Source organism: Gracilinanus agilis, chromosome 3, assembly GCF_016433145.1.
Source record: "Gracilinanus agilis isolate LMUSP501 chromosome 3, AgileGrace, whole genome shotgun sequence".
Lineage (NCBI taxonomy): Eukaryota > Metazoa > Chordata > Mammalia > Didelphimorphia > Didelphidae > Gracilinanus > Gracilinanus agilis.
Window position 1 is genome coordinate 10,482,077 of NC_058132.1, and position 20,647 is coordinate 10,502,723.

The following is a 20,647-nucleotide window of genomic DNA, read 5'->3' on the forward strand; positions in this document are numbered from 1 at the left end:
GAACTGAGATCTCATGTGGCTGCTCATCTAGTGTGTTCCTTCCACCACATTACCTACTGGGCCCTTCAACCTTCAGCTCAGGGAGAAGCCAAAGGTGTCCAAGGTACAGATAATATCTGTGGAGTCAGCCCTTCACGCCCCCAAAAGAAGGCCATATAGATGTAGTACAAGCTACAGTTATCATTCTCAGGCAGGCCCAACAAAAGTACCACCTGGAGTACTCAAAGAACTTGCAAATACAACAGAGATATTTGAGACAAGGGCACCAGAAGAATGGTGTGAGGCAGCCACTAGGATTTTGGAAAACAGGAAGTCAGGAAACGCCAAATGGCTAAATTAGAGACAAATTCCCAACTGACTTCCAAAGTCAATTCCAAAACAGATGGTTGGTGCACATTGAAAAATAAGGATAAAAAAATCAATCAAGCTCAATGTATCTAATTTTCTTTGTTGAAGGGACTTTTCACCCATTCAATCAGACTAGGGCAGCCATGATATAATTGGATTTCAGCAACTATTTGATAAAATCTTTCATGAAAGGGAAGCATGGCAGAAGAGAGGGTGGAAAATGGACAATGCTGGCTCCTACTGGGTTTTCAGCAGACCAACATATTCAAGTCTTTTTCTGATGGGCTGTTGAATGAACTGTCACCTGGACATACCTCTTCCATACAGTTAATTTTTTTTAATCCCAACACAGAAGTTTACATCTACCCTAATTATTTTTCACTGTTCTATTTATGTCCAATAATCTGGCTTATAGTTGTCCCCTTCTGCTCACCCCTGGAGAACTTGCCATATGACAAAACTCTAAAAATGGGCATGTTTGGCTATAGAACTCTGCCTCATCTTTTTACCTACACCATTATGCCCCAGAAGTGAGAGACAATCTTATCTCTGTCTTGTATCCCTCTCAGCAATTGCAACAGTGCAATAGAATAATTAAATAAAAGTAGGTAGAAATATAGCTCCTGGCCAAAGAGAGAGAACTCTAAAGAATGGCAAAGGAGAAAGGTTTGGACACTACTGGAGGCCCTTTTTTTCTTCAAGAATCAAATTAAATATTAGGAAACTATCTTTTCAGGAATTGGGTTGTAATCTCAGCTCAGCTAGCCCCTCACACAGACATTGCACGCTCACAGAGACTTTTACAAAAGAGAGAATCTCAGGATTAACTGTCATATAAGGAGGAATCTGTGTGAGGCACTTAGAGAGAACCAACAAAAAAATTCCTGAAGAGACCAAGATAAGCGACATAGCTAACTGCCGTTAGAGAATGAGTCTCTGGGGATTCAGAAACCTTTCATGTTTTAAAGATGTTAATTGTCATACGGTGGAGAAGACACTTCATGAAGGAGACAGAAAATTATTGAGGGGAACAAGCTGAATATTTCTTTATTCCAGGGAGCAGCTGTGTGGCCCAGTAGATTTGAGAGCAGGCCTAGAGATGGGAGATCCTGGCTTCAAATGCAGCATTCCACACTTCCTAGCTGCATGACCCTGGGCAAGTCACTTAACCCCCATTGCCTAGCCCTTATTGATCTTCTTCCTTAGAACCAATACACAATATTGATTCTAAGATGAAAGGTAAGATTAAAAAAAAATTCCTTTATTGCTGATGAGAAAACTGAATTAAATTATAATCTGTGTAGAAAGCAGTTAATTTATGTTTCCGAGAAAAATTGGAATTATATGTTCTGGTTACGTAGGGGCTGCCATGTTTAAGGAGTTGGCAATTGACAAGGGAGAGGAAAATGCTCTTTTAGTTCACCCACTTTCCTAGAACAAAATCGTGACTGGCCGTGATTGTCATTGCTGCTGACATACTTGAACCATGTTCTTTTGTGATTATTTCTTTTTGGAAACTGTTAATAAATCACAAAGCTAGTAAGAATGATGTGTGTTTAAGCCTATAAGACTAGAGTTTGAGAGTTGAAAAGGAGAAATAACATGAGAGAGAAGACTTTTTCCCAGTTCTTCTGAGGCAAGGTTGAAGTTAATTCAGCCTTGAGTAACTAACTAATTAACTGAAGAGATCTGACATTTCAGTAATTGTAATGGTATTATCAGAATGTACCCTTCGGTTGCCTTTGAACCTGATGAGAGAAAGACTAAGGTAATGAATTAGTGGCAGTGACAGATGGGGTTTGGTGGTCGTCCATCAGAGTATATGAGAAGTGCTGGTCGACACTCCTACACCTCCCACTAGGAATTGTTACATTTAGTCTTGTCTGTGGGATCCCTCTTCATTGCTTCATTCACTGCTTCAGAGATGAAGCAAGTTTCAGTCCTTCCTAAAGAGTCTGGCTGAGAAGGTACTTTGAGGAGTGTTTTCTCTCCCACATTTCCAGAAAATGATACCTTGAGTTTATGGCAGCAGGCTGGGCTGGTTTTAGTCACTCACCTACAAGGGAAGCTCTCAGGGGGCCTTCTCTCTCCAGCATCCAGGGGGCTTCCCCTTGCTCCAATTGGGAGATCACATCCGGTTTGCAAACTGGAAGCCCTGCTCATGATAAATAGAGAACTGCTGAGAAGAGAAGGAAGCTCAGAATTTAGTCCTTTTCAGGGAAAGTAGCCCATTCTAGGAAGTACCAGAGTACTCGTCACAGGATCCCAGAAGGATAATCAGTGTGGTGTTTCCAGAAAGTTTTGGAGTGGATGGGAGTCAAGAAATGGGGAGGTGGGGATTATACAGCCAACTTAGAATCAGAAAGAAAATTAGGACATTTGTGACATCCATCACAAGGAGGATGTGAGCATTTCCCATCTTTTAGTATTTGCACTGGGACAGAGGAAAAATTGGGATAGATTATAGGACTCTAGATTAAAAGCTCGATGGGACCTCAGGAACCACTGCTCTTATTTTACAGAGTAGGAAACTGAAGTCCAAGAAGAGGAAGTGACTTGGCCAAGGTCAGCCAAATGGTGTCACAAATGTGTGAATTAAATATCTGGGGCACCTCCAACCCAGTCCAATCCAGAAGGACTCACCACAGGAGTCTTGGATTCACCCTGCCTGCCAGGCTGATAGACTGACATGGTAATGGTCTGACAGCCCCATACAGGCCAGGAGGCATGAAGGCCACTTACTAATTGAAGGATCCAGGGAAGGAGTTTCGCTTTGAGAAGCCAGCTCTGGAAACTGGAAGCCTCTAGGCCCCTGTCCTCCTCTCTAGTCTGACTCTTTCTCTGGGCTGTCCTGGAAGCTCTTATCTTGCTTATAATCTCTGGCAAGCTAGAATCTGGGGATCTTACTATTAAGTTAGAAAGTTAGAAAGGCTGGAAACCTTATTCTCTTTACTAATAAATACTTATAAATTTAGTATAAAGTCTCCTAATTCTTATTTATAACAATTTGTTGACAGGAAGAGATGTTCCATCTCTATGGCTTTTTCCAGTTTTTTTCTTTTTTATTCTTTTCTTCTTCCTCTCAAAAGTAGCTTACTAGAAAATAGAATTTTTTGAGTTCTGGGTTCCTCAGATGTGACAATAGCCTCACTGAGGATTGGCTTGGGGAGACCTCAATTGTGTTCTTTTAAAGTAGATTGTTAGGGGGCAGCTGGGTGGCTCAGTAGTTTGAGAGCCAGACCTAGAGACAGGAAGTCCTAGATTCAAATCTGGTCTCAGACATTTCCTAGCTGTGTGACCCTGGACAAGTCACTTAACCCCCATTGCCTACCCTTACCACCCTTCTGCCTTGGAGCCAATTGACTCCAATATGGGAGCTAAGGGTTTTTTTTTTTTAAAAAGAAGTAGATTGTTAAACTATAGAGGTAGGAAAGTAGAAAGCTTTTAATTCAGCCCCAAAGAGTGAGGGATTTGTGCCATTTGAATAGAGATGATGACTTTCCTTTTTATTTGCATTTTCACTTTAAAATTACCCAGTGCTTAGGGTGGAGATCACATTGTTGCTACAGACAGAAGTTTAAAGTAGATTTTTTAAAAAACGAGATCTTTAGAAACAAATTTAAATTAAGTTTTAAAGCATGACCTATAGAGGCATAATGATTAGAATGAGTGGTCACCAAAATTGTAATTAACCCTTAAGTCAGTAAGAAAAAGAAAATAATAGAGAAATATAGAAAGGAGATGAAGAATTTCCTAGCCCAGTGATGGGCAAATTATAGCCCCGGCCAGATGTGGCCCCCTGAAATGTTCTATCCAGCCTGCAGACATTATTCCTAATTTTTTTTTAATTTGAAAAATGTTTAATAAAGATGTTAGAGTCCATTGTTTGAATATGCACATAAAATAAAGTAAATATAAAAGCGTTTGAAATTAACTGTGTTAGTGTACCTCACTTCCTTATTTCTACAATTTTGACTTACTCTAGAATGGGACTTAACCTTTTCTATGTCATGGACTCCTAAGAACAATGTTTTTTAAATGAATAGGATTACAAAGGAAACCAATTATATTGAAGTAAACTTATAAAAATATTTTTCAAAAATAAGTTCACACAACTATATTGTAAAGCAATAATTATCAAAACTATCTGGTCCTGGGTAAGAAATAGAAAGATTGATTAGTTGAACAGAGCAGACATTCAACAAAGAGAAGAAAAGATTATAGTATCCTTATACTTGACTTACTATTTGGTAAAAAATACGGAGATAATTGAAAAGTAGTTTGGAAGAAACTAGATATAGACTAATATCTTAGTACTATTCATTAAGATAAAAATGGATACATGACCTGGACATAAAGAGAGATATCATAAGCTAATGAGAAGAATATTAGCTAATATTACTTATTGGATTTATGATAGGAGAGGAATTTATGAATAATCAAGAGAAAGAGAGCCTTGTTAGATGTAATGATTACATGAAATTAAAAAGGTTCTGTACAAATAAAACTAATGTAGCCAAGATTAGAAGGAAAGCAGAAAATGGTAGGGAGAGGGAGATATTTTAAAGACAGTTTCTCAGTTAGACATCTCATACCTAAAACGGAGAATTTTGTCAAATTTGTAAAAATAAGAACCATCTTCAATTTATAAATGGTCAAAAGATATGATCAGATAGTTTTTGGATGAAGAAATCAAAACCATATATAGGCATTTGAAAAAAATGTTCTAAATCATTACTGATTAGAGAAATACAAATCAAAAGAATTCTGAGATACCATTTCACATCCATCAGGTTAGCTAAAATATGAAAGGGCAAAATCACAAATGTTGGAGGGGATGTAGGAAAATGGAGACACACATACATTGTTGGCAGAACTGTGAATTTATTCATTTTGGAGAGAAATTTGGAGTTATGCCCAGAATTATAAAACTGTGTGTTGCCTTAGACCCAGCAGTATCCCTATAGTATCTGTTTCCCAAGGAGATCAGGGAAAAAAGGAAAAGAAATCTAGGTTCTGAAATATTCTTATCAGTTCTCTTTGTAATGGCAAAGAACTGGAAGTCAAGGGGATCCATCAATTGGGGAATGGCTGAACAAGCTGTGGCATATTATTATGATGTAATACTACTGCAACATAAGAAATGATGAGTAGGAGAATTAAAAAAAAACAACTTGGAAAGACCTACAGAAAATTATGAAGAGTGAAACAAGTAGAGCCAAGAAAATAATACATGTAGCTACAGAATTAATATTTGAAGAATAATTTGTAAATGTCCACCTCCATAGAAAGAACTGACAAATAAAAACACAAAAAGGGCATAATTTATATATACATTTTTTGTTGTTTTGGGGTGACAACATGGTGCAGGGAGGGAAGGGAGAAAGTGTGATACCTGGGAATTTTAATGTAACCAACAAAGTAATTTCTGAAAAATTTAAGAAAGAGAAAAAAATATATTCATAGACCTCAAGTTAAGAAACCCTGCTAGAAAATCGTTATTCTCAATGCATTTTGCTTTATGGGCATATATGGCTTTGTCAGTATATCCACATTACAGTGGAACTGAATTCTACAAACATTAACTAAACATATCTTCAAGAATATATACGTGTTACAATTAAAATTATCTCGATAGGCTGATTTGGGGGTAAGAATATAAGTTTATTTAATATATCAGGTTCATTGGTTAGGCCAGCATCATAGTCAATAAAGTGATATAGGTCTTCATGCCTGTCTCATGACCAGGGATGACAGAGCTGAGTCAGTCAGCTTAATAAATAGATGTTTAGGAGTTCACTATTCAGCCCCTCCCTTGACCATCCCAAGACATCTTGAATTGGTGACAGATTATTAAGAGGTGGTCCATTAACTTACCTCCCCCTCCCCCATTCTGTATGCCTAGGCTGGTCACTCACACAGGAAAAGAACCTTCTCCCCCTTATTTATTAGCCAAATTCTGTTAAAAAGGAAGACATTTCTCAGGATTCCCAAGGACAAAGAAAATGCAAGAAACAGTAGCCTGGATGGTATCTCTGACCCAGATCCCAGACACAGGAATACACAGTCATTCTCCCTAATAGACAAGAATTAATACACAGTAGATGAAAAGTAATTTCTCACAAAGGAAAGGACATAAAACGTATTTATTAAGTTCCAACTATGTTCCAAGCAACGTGCTAAGTATTTTATATATCATCTTATTTGATCCTCACAAAAACCCTGAAAGGAAGGTACTATTATTATTATCCCCATTCTACAGTTGAGGAAACTGAGGCAAACACATTAACTCATTTGTACAGGAACACATCTCTCTTAAGTGTCTGAGGGCACACTTGAACTCGGGTCTTCCTGACTCCAGGGCCAGCCCTCTGGGCACAGTTAAGCAAGACCTGCATGGCTCTCTGGTCCTTCTCCTTTTCTAATCCATTTTCCTCTTCTGATGCCAAATGCTCACTCCACTTTGTATCAGATTCCAGGCATCTTTTATATCCTGTTGCCCTTCCACATTCTTTTCGTACTCTTTGGTGTACCATACCTTCACTTAAAACCCTGTATTTCCGAGTGGGGTAGTGGGCCAGCCACACAGCAAGCCCACACCACCTCCCACAGTCTTGCTTCCTCATTATTCCTAATCTGACAAATGCAATGAGTAGGATACAATACAATGAAACTTTGAAAGAGTTTCCTTAGAAACAGACTGACAGATGAGCATTTCCTTTCCTTCGGCCCCCTCTTTAAAGTTTGCCCATCACTGCTCTAGAGTGATTTTAAGTGGAGTTTCTCTTTCTCCTTCTTGCTGCTGAGTTGTGTTGGAAACATAGAAATGGTGATGATTTATATGATTTATAAAGCTGAAAAGGAGAAATTGGGTAAACAAAAACAGGACAGGGAGAAAGGGGCACTTATTTTAGCTCCTCTCTTAACAAATCAATTAAGGAAATCATGGACCATTTGAGAGAAGTGGCATGGATGCTGGCAGACAGAGGGTCAATATAATGCTATTTCTGTGGCAAGCAAGGCCATGTAGCTTTGAATTATAGAAGAATCAAGATAATAGGAACAGAAATTGGAGGATTAACAATAATAGAACCTTCAGCATGTTTAATTCTAATGGGGTGAATCACAACCCAAACCATAATACCCTTCAAGGAATATGTAGTCACTGTGGGAGACCTCAGAGGAATGACCAGAGATATGGCCAAAGGAATTGGGATTTCTGAGGGCACAAGGAAAGGGAAGGGACCGCAAGGAGTCTAGAGGTGAAGTTTTCTCCTTTTCAGACTCTGATGTCTTGATAATGCTAATGATTTCAGTCTGCTCCCCTCCCCGCCAGTGAAGAGCTTCAGGTGACACAACTGTACATGCAGATCTATACCCAGAAGACAAGGTGTATGTAAAGAATTTTCAGTGCACTAGAGGAACTCGGTGTGCTTGAGAAGGCTCTTTCCAAGTATTGCTAACTGCCATCAAAACTGGAGAAAAAGACTCTTGGATTCACTGTTCTCATGTAAAAGAGGTACCATTTACTGATGCTGAATAACTGTATCCTGTCATATGCATTGCATTTTACTGCATTTTTGTTTTTTGGATTTGGTTTTGGGGGGGTTCCGGGTTAAGATGGTGGCAGAGTAAGAAGCAGCTCTTAACCTCTCCTGACCGAAACACACAAGACTCCTCAAGGGGACATAAAAACAAGTCCAGGCGAACGGAGGAACCCCACAACAGGGTGCAGCGTGGAAGGTACGTGGAATCGGGACATTTCCATGCTATAAAGGGGTGAAACAGCTCTCACTAAATCGGGGCTGAGCAATCACCCTCCCCAACCCCTCCACACACACCACCTATAGTGCCGAAGCCAGCTAAAAAGAAATAGAGCAAGTTTGGGGCACCCATCGAGTCATTGGCAGCTCCGGGGCCTGTTCCTGAGAGCAGCAAGATTCAGGACCCCAAAAAGCTAAAGAATGCACACGAACTCTGAGTGCAGACACGGAGCATAGGTGCAGGCGGAGGCACGGGTGGAGGCAGACACAGCCGCGAGCTAAGGCTCTGAAAACCTGAGTGGGGAACAGTGCAGACGGGTATACAACTGTGGAAGCAGCGCCCTGAGACTTGTAAAGGAGCCTCCGGCAGAGGATCAAGCAAGGGGGTCCACCAGGGGGCTTGACCTTGGAAAAAACCAGAATTCAGACCTCAGGAGCCAAAAGACCGCAGACAGTAGCTGAGCTCAAGGATAAAGCTGAGAAGCTGCTGGGCTAATGATGGCTACCCAGTCTCAGGAAGTTCAGAAGAGAAAGACTGACAACAAGAAAAAGAAGTCTTTAACACTCGACAACTTTTACACAGAGAAAATCCAGACAACCGAGCAAACAGAGGAGGAGAACAAACAAGCATCCGGACCCTCCTCAAATAAGGAAAACGGGTCACAAGCTATGGAAGAGTTCAAAACTGAGATTTTGAGGAAGATGGAAGAGATCTGGCAAGAAAATAACAGTTTAAAAGGATTTGGTTTTGCCTTCATTCTTATTCTTATCTTTGTGGGCCCAGGAAGTTTATAAGTTAATCTCACCCAGGTTATTCTGTTTAAAAAAAAGTTATCTTCAGGTAATATGTTTTGGTTATTAGCTATAAGCCACGTTTCATTTTCCTCATTTGTACCTTCTTCCCATATGTGTAAAGGGAACCCCTTCCTCCCCAGATCATGAACTTTCTGCTTGTCTGAGCCAGCCCATTAGTGACCTGGGACTAGGGGTTACGGGTCCAGGTCAAAGAGACTTTGATTGGTTTCTGAGATGTGGTAGACCGGTGCAGAGGGAAAGGATTTGAATTGGAGAAGGACTATATAAAAATGAGACTGTAGAGGAGGCTGGGCTCTTCTCTGGAGGTCTTTGGCTGGGGCCTGTCTGCAGTTTGGTGTTGGTGGCTAGGGCAGAAGACACTCACATGGGCTGGTAAGATTAGGGTGGCAGGTGAGGAAATATTTTTTTTTCTATTTCCTTCCCTCCTTATTTCTTTCTTAGACTATGTTTATATTAAAATTAAATTGTTAAAAGCTACTATCATCCTTGTGACTTAAGGATTAATTATTTTATAAATGGTGACCACAATAGTCTTTTTTAAAACCAATATTATATTTCCAAACAAATTTCTAAATTTTATATTTGGAATAATTTAGTATATTCATTTGGTATATTATTAATTTTTCAATATTACACATAACTGGACTAGGGATAATGTTATCATAAAAGTTCATAGCCAAATGGGACATATGCTTTTCCAGGGCAAGGCCATTGGGACCTTATGGATATTGGATCTATCACCAGATCTATTGAAGCTCTGTTTTGTGCAGTCCATTTGAATGAAACTTTGCTACAATTCATTCCCCAGGAGGAATATGTTACCAAAAAAAGCCTTTTGCCCCCTTTGCTTTTGTTATATGTCACATAATGACAGATAGACTCCATCTAACTGGTCACAACCTCTATCTTTGAGAAATTTAAAGAGTTGAAAATTTCAGTTGATTTCTCTCTCTCTCTCTCTCTCTCTCTCTCTCTCTCTCTCTCTCTCTCTTTTTTATTTTAAACCCTTAACTTCTGTGTATTGACTTATAGGTGGAAGAGTGGTAAGGATAGGCAATGGGGGTCAAGTGACTTGCCCAGGGTCACACAGCTGGGAAGTGTCTGAGGCCAGATTTGAACCTAGGACCTCCCGTCTCTAGGCATGGCTCTCAAGCCACTGAGCTACCCAGCTGCCCCTTCAGTTGATTTTAACAGGTTTTCTGAATTGGTTTTCAGATACTGGGGAGCCCCTCCGACTACCTCTGACTGATCATGTGCCCACCTTTGACTTGTGTGTGAAGAGAGGTAAGGGTCCACTGAGAAGCAGACATCTGAGTGACAATGTCAAGTGCAATTTCGCTATTCCATTCCGTACCACAACATTTATTTGTGCTAAGGCAAGGCTCAATAACATAAAGGATGGGGCACATAAATACATGTCTTTTACAACTGTTATGGTCTCATCCCAGCTTCCCATGGGGCTTGATGACCTCTGGGCAATTCTGTGTCTGTCACTCTTCAGCTTACTCTGCCCTTCCCCAAAGATGGTATGGTACTTGTGGTTTGACCTATTGTAAGAGTTTAAATTTAGGTTTTATGCTAAATATGAGAATTCTAAAGAAATATTGTAGTCAAGGATTTTAAAATATTACAGCTTAAGTCAAAATGACTTTTAGCAGCTTTATTTACAAAGAGGTAGGAAGAGTGAAAGTGGAAAAATTTAGATAAAGAGAAAGTACTGCCTAGCTACAAAATACCCTAAATTTAATCCTATTGTCTCCAGACCACAAATGCGAATCTGAAAGTAAATCTCACCAGAACCCAAATGCATCTCCTTATTGAAGAACCAAGGAAGGAATCCCTCCACTTTACCACCTCAGGATCCAAGGAAAGAGTCTCCTCTTCCTGTCTGGCTCACTGACTCTTTCAATTTGCCCAGCAGTGCCCAGGGGGTGGGCAGTAGCCTCTGGAGTTGTCACCCACTCTAGCAAGTGACTTGTGAACTCTCATACTTAGTAACTGGTAAGGTACTAAGTAGGGGTACTTAAATTTTTGATTAATTTAAAAGTTATTGATAGACAAAGAGATTTTGATTCACTCTTCACACTATGTTACCACACCAGTGTCATTGCATGGCCATCTTATTGGCTGGGTGGACAAGTTCATGGCTAGGAATCTGGGCACTTGGTGGCATTCAAGGACCAAGAAGTCAAGGCCTAATTCAATAGCCTTCTCATCCACAGTACAGAAGATTTTCTGGGCAGTTCTGCCCAATTTTGGAATGATGGCAGTAATAGATTCTATTAGAAATATCTCTGCTGAGGTTAAAAGATTGGCTCAAGATAAGGTTCAAGCCATCTCCTGGACTTCTAGGGCTACCTCCTTCCTCCAGGACGAGACTCCTTAGCAAAGACAGTTCTACAAAACCAGCTAGCTCTTCATATGCTTGCAGCCATATCAGGAGGGACGTGCGCCCATATTCATCAGGCCTGGTGTTCCTATATAAATAGATCCTGTGACATTGTACAAATGTCCATGAGCTTCAAAGGATTTTGAATGACACTCAGCAAATTGCTTTAGAGATTGATATGACATCTGCTGGTGCATGGTGGAACCTGTCAAGGCAAGAGGGAACAGGTTTGTTGGCAAGTATAGCCAAATAGGCCTTTTTAATACTAGGAATTCTGGTTCTTTTTAGAATTTGTCTTAGCAAGGCTTACACCGAACTTTTACCAGGAGAAAAAAATGACATATGCTCAAACTGTGGATCATGGCCAGGCTAGAGAGACAACACTTTTAAGTGATCAATCTTTTAGTTATGCCCATGTTTGGTTGGCCCATTATTTAAAGGGGTTGTGCAATATGATTTTCTTTTTGATATCTTTTTCTTTCTTCCTAATTTGATTTTTTAAAACTTGAGTTTAAGGAATCAGTATTAATATTTGATATTGAAGGATCAGGTTACAATGCCTATCAGAACTGACAACATTGCATACCCCAAAGCTTTAGACTTGAAACCTGCCATTGATTATTAAATATTATGGGACTTCAATGGATGTTCGCGTCTGACCCCATAAAAGGGACTAACGAGCCACCGTTCAGTGTGGAGGAGCCCAGGATCCAGGATGCCAGCAACCCCTGTGGGGGTGGTGAATGTCAACACCAAGACAGAGGACCCATCTCAGGGGACTCGGGGACGCAGCTGTTCAGGTTGGACTTCCCTATTTCTGCCTTTAAAATATGAGACTAAAATATATCTCCATTTGGCTTTAACTCTGGCTTGCTCCCCCTGTGACTGATGTAAAAATCAGACCAGGGGATCACATTTCCTTTCTTTGTCAGACTTGTCCCCTCTTCTTTCTTCTTTAGAATGGCGATTTCTCTAGTGGTGGCTGATGGTGGGTAACTGCATCTGGCTGCATCTGTCCTACATGCCTGTAGGGTATAAGTTACAGCAGTTGGACCTTGATTGTGAATCAAGGGCTTGTTATGATTTTAATTTATACTTATATTAATATACATATATGACTTTAATACATTTTAGATTTAATGTTCTCTCTCCTCTTGTTTTTGGGAGAATTGATTTATATGTTATTTAATGACTTTAAAAAAATAAATAACTTAATTTATGGCTTAGTCATATATCCTGTATTAATTCTATTGTTGATGTATATCCTCCTGGGGGGGGGCAGATTGTGTAATTATCCTAAAAGGCCAAAGTCTAAAGTCTTTTAAAGCAATTTTAGGAAAAGAAAATCGCCAATATCCTGGACTAGGAAAGCAGATCTTCCAGAGAAGATGCTGCAAGGATACTTGCAAAAATCAAGCACTACATTATGAGATTCAGAATGAACCTGGGGATATCACGAGCTGAACTGAGCAGGCGTTGAGTCCTCCATTTTTCCTGATTGTAAACACTTAGCCAAAAAGGGGGACGCCCCCAAAGGCTCTTTGTCAGTGCACCTATCAAGTACTTTTTCTCTCCTCTTTCTTTTAATGACCTACATTGTAGTAACTCCCTCCATGAAATTTACAGCATCTTTTGTGCTCTTGTGCCTTCTGGTGAGAAAATTCTAAATGTACAGATGTGGAATGAGTCACTGGGGAGACCGACATGTTAATCTCCTGGAGAACCAAGAATGGGGAGACTTAAACGCTGGTCTCCCAAGAGTCACGAGGCGGGAATTGTGTGAATTAACTATCTGGGGGACCTCCAACCCAATCCTATCCTGGAAGGACTCGCCATGGGAGTCTAGGAGTCGTATGACTGCCAGCCTGACCCAACAGAGGCCATATGATGGCTGTGGGCCATTCGGAGGATCTGGCTCGGGAAGCTGGTCCCTCTCTCTGGTCTGACTCTCTCTGAGCCATCCTGGCAGTTCTTATCTTGCTTGCAACCTCTGGCGAGCATCAGTGTGGCGGAAACCTCACTCACCTGACTAGAATCTGGCACAGGATCTTAATATAAGTTAGAAAGGCTGGCAGTTTCTTTGTTTCTTTCTTTACTAATAAATACTTATAAATTCAGTAAAAAATCTCCTAGATTCATTTTTATTTATAACAAGAGGCAAGAACATAGGTGAAGACCAAACAGAAAGAACTCGGGTGTCTTCCAAAGGGAGGAGGAGAAGCAATGGGCTAAGAAGAAGGAGGTAGGGAACAAAGTCTTAACAACAAGATCTGTCCACAAGTGAAATGGACTGGGCTGCCATGGGAGGGAGCAGCTTGGCCACCAGGTGGTACAGCAGAGACTGAAGAGTGGCAGCCCCTTGGAGCCAGGATGACATGAGTTCAAATCCAGTTTCATACACTTAGTAGCTGAGTGGCCATTTAACCTCTAATCTCTGTTTGCCTCAGGTTCCTCATCTGTAAAATGGGGACAATAAGAGCACTTGCGTGACAGGGTTATTGTGAAGATAAAATAAGACAAGGGGTAAATAGTTCTTTGGAAACCTTCAGTGCTAGAGGAGTTTTCAACATCATCTTCTTCCTAATCATTAATAATAATGGGCTTCCCTTCCTCAGAGGACTTCTAGCCAAAGCAGGAGGACCACTTGTCAGGCATACTGGAAAGAGAATTCTTGCCCAGGCAGGGCTTCCCCCAGGATGCCTCAGATACCATCTCTGACTCTGAGGTTCTGTGGTCCTAATTCTCTCCTTCATCTGGACTGACACAGAACACGAACATGACCAACTCTATAATAGCTCAAGGATGATTTTAGTCTCTCATTATACACTGGGAAGAAATGTCAGAGAACAGGAGCACAAGGAAGGGGCCCTGTCTGTCAGCCCCAAAGCAGCAGCCATCTCTGGTCTCTAATAATTGCTAAATATTTAAAATCTTGTCCAATATGTGGGAAGAGAGAAGATAAAGACACTCACTCCAGAGCTGATTTGGGTCTCCAGGGCCTGGCCTGGGGAAGGTGGGGAGGGGGAAGAGGTCATCCTTACCCAGGGAAACCAGGTTCCTATAGTTCTCCAGCATCACTTCCTTGTACAGCTCCTTCTGAGCAGCATTCAGGAAGCACCATTCCTCCTGGCTGAAATCCACGGCTACCTCTTCAAATGATACAGATTCCTGAAACTTCCAAGACCATAAGATTGAGAAATGGGCCTTTAGAGGCCATCTGGTCCAACTCCCTTTTCTGAGACACCAGAACTTCAGTGATTTACCCAGGCCACACTACAATGAAGAGGAACCCAAATGATCTGATTTCCCACCCCAGCTCCTTCTGTACTCTATGCGGCCTCCTGTCTCCAGCTCTGATTATTGTCTTCTTAGGGGAGACTCGACTAAGGCCTGCACCCCACTCCATTGGCCAAATCAAACAACTGGTGATCCCCTGGTGTCCTACAGTCTCTCATTCTACACATACCAGTGAAGAGAGATAACATAGCAAATACTCTCCATTCCTAGCTGGTATCATTTCTACTGTAGCAACAGATGCAAGCCTCACTTAAATGTCTTCCTAATCAGATGAAGAAGTCCTGAATTCAAATCCTACCCCTGGCCCTTGCTAACTGTGTGACCTTGGGGCTTCTCTGATTTTTCTATCATGGGACCAGGAAGCTCATTATTGGGATAACCTCTTCCCCCAAAATACACACTCTTTTGTTTCCTTTCAGGTTTTGTCTTCTTCCATTAGACTGTAAGTTCGTTGAGGGAAGAGACTGCCTTATTTTTTTTCCTGCATCTGCATCCCTGGCCATGGTGCCTGGCATATAGTATGCACTTAAATAAATATTTACAGACTATTGACTATTTTTGTAACACTAGTATTGATTTCTCTTCAAAAGATTCATACAGTTGCCTCGTGAATCTAGCATCAACCAGACATTTGTTTCTGTAGTTCCCTCAAGTTATTTCCTGGGATAGTGTTGTTTAGGACCTCTTATATTTCGATAACTTGTTTATTTTCCATTTTATAGATATTCCTCCATTTTCTTTATAGGCTATTTTGTGGCTATTAGTTTCTGTTGTCTCTAAATCCTTTTCTCTCCCTCTTAGTTATGAATTTACCTTCTTCATACTCAGCACACCACAGGGCATACAGTAGGCACTGACTACATGTTGACTGATTCCTTTGAAAACTTTAATTTGATTTTATCCTCTTTATGATAAATTCTAACATTATATTATGATCAATTTCATCTTAACAATTTTGGATGTTTTTAAAGGATCAACTCTTAGCCTTTCTATGGTTTTGTCTATTTGTTCTATTTTCTCTCAATTTAACAGTTTTTTTCATTTTTGTGTTTGTTTGGGGGTCGTTTGATTTTTCTAGTTTCTTTACTCATTTTATAAGTATGTTTTTGCTATTGTATTAATCTCTTCAGATATACATTTTACCTCTTAGTTATGTGTTAGTTGTATCCCCAAAATGTTGAACTGATCATTCCTTTAATGTTTGACTTTCTTTCATGAGCATTTCAGAGGCAGTAGATGCCCCTCTTTGAAGGCCATATCCTATGTCAGGTATGTTATAGTGAGATTTCCTTTGTGTATAGGTTGGATTAGATGGGTACTGGGATCCCTTCCAACTCTCAAATTCTGTAATTCATCAATCAGAATGCCATTATTTCAAATTTAAATCTGTTTTGTCTCTTGTCATGATCATTTTCTTGTACTGTGTTTGTAGTCTTTAATATTATAGCATAAGCTTTATTTATGAGTTCTTTCACCCTGGCTAAAGAATTAGCCTCTGATGTTAAAAATAGGCATATTCTTTTAAAAACAAAACAAAACGTACCTTTTGTCTTAAAATTGATACGTAGTATTCATTGTAAGGTAGAAGAGTGGTATTAGGCAACTGAGGTCAAGTTACTTATCCAGGGTCATACAGCTATAAAATCTCATGTCAGATTTAAATCTAGGACCTCCCAATTCCTGTTCTGCCTCCTTTCCATTGTGATAACTGGTTGCCCCAAGAATAGGTTTATTGTTGAATATTCCTATTCAGAAATTATTTAAATCTAATTTTCCCAAGAGTCTGTTTATTTTTATGATTTCCTTATTGCTAGATTTTATCATGTTCTTGAAAACAGCATGTTAAATTTTCTTCTAGTTATTAGGTTAATCCTAATTCTTTTTTTTCCTTAAAAGCCTGGAGACCTTGCCATTTGGTACTGATTAAAAGTTACATAGTTTTGTTCTTCGCTGTGACTTTTGAGCAGAGACGAATTTTCCAGTTTATTTCTTGGTGTAGATTTTTAGTATTGCCTTATCTGAAGTCCTGATTGCACCTCAAACTTCTTTTCAATGAACTCAAGGAAAGACATTTAATTCCAGGCTGATTTTCACTTGGTGTCTCTAATTTTCCAATGCCTTTGTTTATTGTAGAGTCTTCTGCCATTCTCTTGCCTTGTATTAGGGAGTATAATGCCTTTCCTGGCTCTCTCTGTTGCCCTTTAAAGCACTTTCCCACATAGCTCTAGATTGCTTTGAGATTTACACATTACTCCTCACCATACTCTGCATACTCTTGGTGCAGCCAATCTCATTCATTGACCCTGTACCTTGGCACAGGCTGTTCTTGTCTTCCATGCCCCCTGGAATGCCTCTTTCCTTACAGATAGCATTCTTTAGAATTCAGTTTAACCATTACCTCCTAGAGGAGACTCTTCATAGTTTCCTGATCCCTCCTCCCCACTGAATAAATGGAAAGAAGGGGAAGTAGGAAGGAAGGGGAAAGGGAAGAAAGGAAAGAGGGAGAATGAGAAGGATGTAGGGAGGAAGGAAGTTAGGAAGAAAAAAGGAAAGAAGGGAAAGAGGGAGGGACAGAAGGAGGTAGGAAGGAAGTGAGAGAAGGAGGGAGGAAGTTAGGAATTTAGGAAGGAAGGAAGGCTGATTGATTTCTGGCTTTGTGATATAGTATTCCAAGATCTCCTCTGTTGCTCAGTAGAAGCTATCAGGTCTTGCTACCATATCTAATCAGTTGCCAAGATTTGTCAATTTTGCCAGTGCGGATGTCTTTGGATCTGTTTCTCCTCGCCTCTGCCCTGGTGCAGACCTTCATCACTTCGTGCCTGGATTATTGTAGTTGCTGTTGGAGGCTTTGCTGCTGTCAGACTCTCCCCTCTGGCTTAAGCTCAGGTCTGCTCTAGTCACCTCCTCCAGTGGTTTCCTTTCGCTGCAAATATCAAATGCTCTATTTGGCGTACAAAGCCCTTCATTCCGTGGCCCCCACTGATCTGTCTGGCTGTCTTACATCTCACTCTCCACCACATACTCTTCTAAACACTGACACTGGCCTCCTGGCTGTTCCATGAATAAGAGTCTCCATCTCTTACCTCCAGGCATTTCCTTTGTCTATCTCACCGGTCTGGATGCTCTCCTTCCTCCACTCTGCCTAATGACTTCCCTGGCTTCCTTTAAATCTCTTTAAGTCTTTTGACTAGACACCAAATGCTGTTTGCCTCAGTTTCCTCATCTGAAAAATGAACTGGAGAAGAAAATTACAAGCCACCCCAGTATCTTTGCTGTGAAAACCCCAAAAGGCTTCACGAAGAATCAAGACACGAGTAACCACAGCAACATCTTGTATCTCTTTTTTGCATCCTCAGAGCTTAGCACAGTGCCTGGTGTCTAGTCAGTGCTTAATAAATGTTTACTGACTGAATCACTAAGCCCCTCCTTGCCTCAGTTTCCTTAACTACAAAATGGGAACAATAGTAATAAAAGCATCTACTTCCCAGGATTGTTAAGGCTCAGAGATTATATTTGGGAAGCATTTTACAAGAGTCCTCTATAAATGCTAACTATCAAACAGGGCCTTCTGTCTGGTTGTATTTCCCACCCCCACTTTCCCTATATTGCTTTTATGCAACTGTTTGCATGGAGTGTCTCCCATTAGATTGGGAGCTCCTTGAAGGCAGGGTCTACATTTTTCTACTTCTTTATACTCTTGGGCAGTGTTGGGCAAACTACAGCCCATGGGCCAGATGCAGACCCCTGAGATGTTCTATACAGCCCCGTGGACATTATTCCTAATCTGACTAATACAATGAGTAGGATACAATACAATGAAACTTAGAAAGAGTTGTCTTAGAAACAGACTGACAGATGAGCATTTCCTTTCCTTTGGTCCCCTCTTTAAAAAGCTGGCCCATCACTGCTCTTGGGGCTTAGCAGAAAAAAGACTTGTTAGAAGTTGGGATAATTCTTTGGGGGAGGAGGGAGTGAGAACCAGAGAAAGCTGGAAGCTAATGGACTTATTGGGAGGGTGTGATCCCCGCCTGGTGGGCAGCCAGAACTCTCAGCTTCCCCTGGCCCTGTAAGCAGGAGCCCAGGCCAAAGCCAAGAGATCCCATTCCCCTTCAGAGGAAGCTGGGTCAAGGGAGGCCCCTGGAACCAGAGAGGGAGATAGTATATGGAGCTGGGCTGTCACACAGACATGTAACACAGGACTTCCACACAGATATAACTTAAACCACATGTAATGTGAGCTCTGGGGATCAGAGAGGCACATGGCTGGGGAGTAGGGGTGATGGGAGCTGCTCCTTAGGGCCATTGAGTTTTATGGCTAGCTACTGGGAGAACTCTTAATAGCAGACAGGGCCAGCCACAGCTCTGGGCCCACAGGGGCTACTCCTTGAGCCTCATGCCTTATGCCATGGGTGGTTTCCCACAGTTCAGTTTTCCTTTGTTTAGGAGATGATGGGGGCTCTCTTTCCTTGGTCCTGTGGGCATCCTTTCCACCCCAGCTTCCATGAAAAGGGACAATCCTTTAAGGGAGGGGTTCTTAACCTTGGTTGTAGCAAGGATGCCTTCTCAGAATCATGTTTACAAGTGTTTGAAAGACACAGAATTACAAAGGATACTGATTATGCTGAAATATGGCTCTCCCATATTTAGAAACAACCAAAGTGTTTTTGTGCTAAGTTAAACATCTGTGCTTTAAGGGAAAGGAAAAAAAAAAGTTTTCTTCTTCCTAATCTCTCCCTGTGCCAGAAAATAACCTGGTGGTGATCTCCAATTTGAGGTCAAACAATTGAGACAGTAGAGGCTCCGCAAGATTAACTGTTAGAGTAACACTTAGGGAGACAAAAGCCAAGCTGCTAGACACTTGGGACTTGGGGCCCAGTGGTTTGTCTTTCCTTTTTTAATCTTTTAAGAAATTCTTACCTCCTGTCTTACAATAGAATCTGGTTCCAAGGCAGAAGAGTGGGAAAGGCAATGGGGTTAAGTGACTTGCCCAGGGTTGCCCAGCTAGAAAAGATCTGAGACCAGATTTGAACCTAGGACCTTTGGACTCCAGGCCTGGTTCTCTATCCACCTAGATGCCACTGTGTTGGTTTTTTTTTTTTAATTTTTAAATTTTTTTATTGATTAATTTAGAATATTTTTCATGGTTACATGATTCATGTTCTTTCCCTTCTCTCCTCCCTCCCCCCTCGTTGGAGCCAATGAGCAATTCCACTGGGTGTGTCATCTTTCTCCAACCCCTTCTCCCACGGAGCAGAAGCCCCCCAGAATGGGTCACGCACACAGCAGCAAAGAGGGGGCAAGCTGGCAGCCTCCCAAGGGCTCTGAGGGCTCTGCCTCTCTGCCTGCTCCCCCCTCTATTGCCAAGCTCAGCCTCAGAGGTGTTCGGGAACTCTGGGGAGGGCCAGGTGCTGCTCCGTGCCTGCACCTTAAGCCTCCAAGGCAATGCCATGAGAAAAGGAAGTCAGCTCGGCTCCCTTCCCGGCCCAAGAAACTCACCTGGACCCCAAGTCTCCAGATGCCAGGGGCCACCGCCTCCTGCTCCATGCTCCCCTCCTGGGCAAGGCCCGAGTGGTGGCTGCCTGTGCTGGGGGGACAGAAGGAGCCTTTAGGCAGCCTGGCTCTCCTCGAAGCTGCCAGACCACGAGGGGGGGCGGGGCGGGGGCACACAAGGCCTGACTCCGTTAGCTTCATCTGACTGGGTTTGCTGCTGCGGCTGGCTGGGTAGGGCGGACCAGAGGCCCCTGGGCTGGCCAGAGTGGAGCCCCGGGAAATCCCAATGTCTTAGGACTTCCCCACAACTTGGGAGCCCGCCACGCCTGAGCCCACAGACCTCCTTTATGGGGGCGGGGGTGGGGGTGGGGCGCCTCTTTAGCCTTCGCTCTGGGGAGTTCGGGCAGGGGGAGGTTCCAAGGGGATTCTCGTCCCCGGGGTAACTGCGCTGACAACACACAGCGGGGGGAGGAGGGGTCCGGAGACCCAGGCCACACCGGGGAAGTGGCCGAGGTCGGGCTTCTGGTGGGCTCGGCTTTTCCCT

General features: G+C 41.8%; 1 protein-coding gene and 1 pseudogene across 1 annotated transcript; both read right to left on the reverse strand.

Annotated features, from left to right (window-relative positions):
* LOC123240730 overlaps positions 1-20,647 on the reverse strand; it is a 98,329-nt pseudogene that overhangs the window by 13,441 nt on the left and 64,241 nt on the right.
* LOC123239853 (zinc finger protein 69 homolog) lies at positions 2,274-20,406 on the reverse strand. The gene is made up of 3 exons (XM_044667171.1): positions 20,110-20,406; positions 14,358-14,490; positions 2,274-2,503 (listed from the first exon to the last, which is right to left on the reverse strand). Exons 1-3 carry the CDS (start codon positions 20,302-20,304, stop codon positions 2,397-2,399), a joined length of 435 nt encoding a protein of 144 aa, XP_044523106.1. The 5' UTR covers positions 20,305-20,406; the 3' UTR covers positions 2,274-2,396.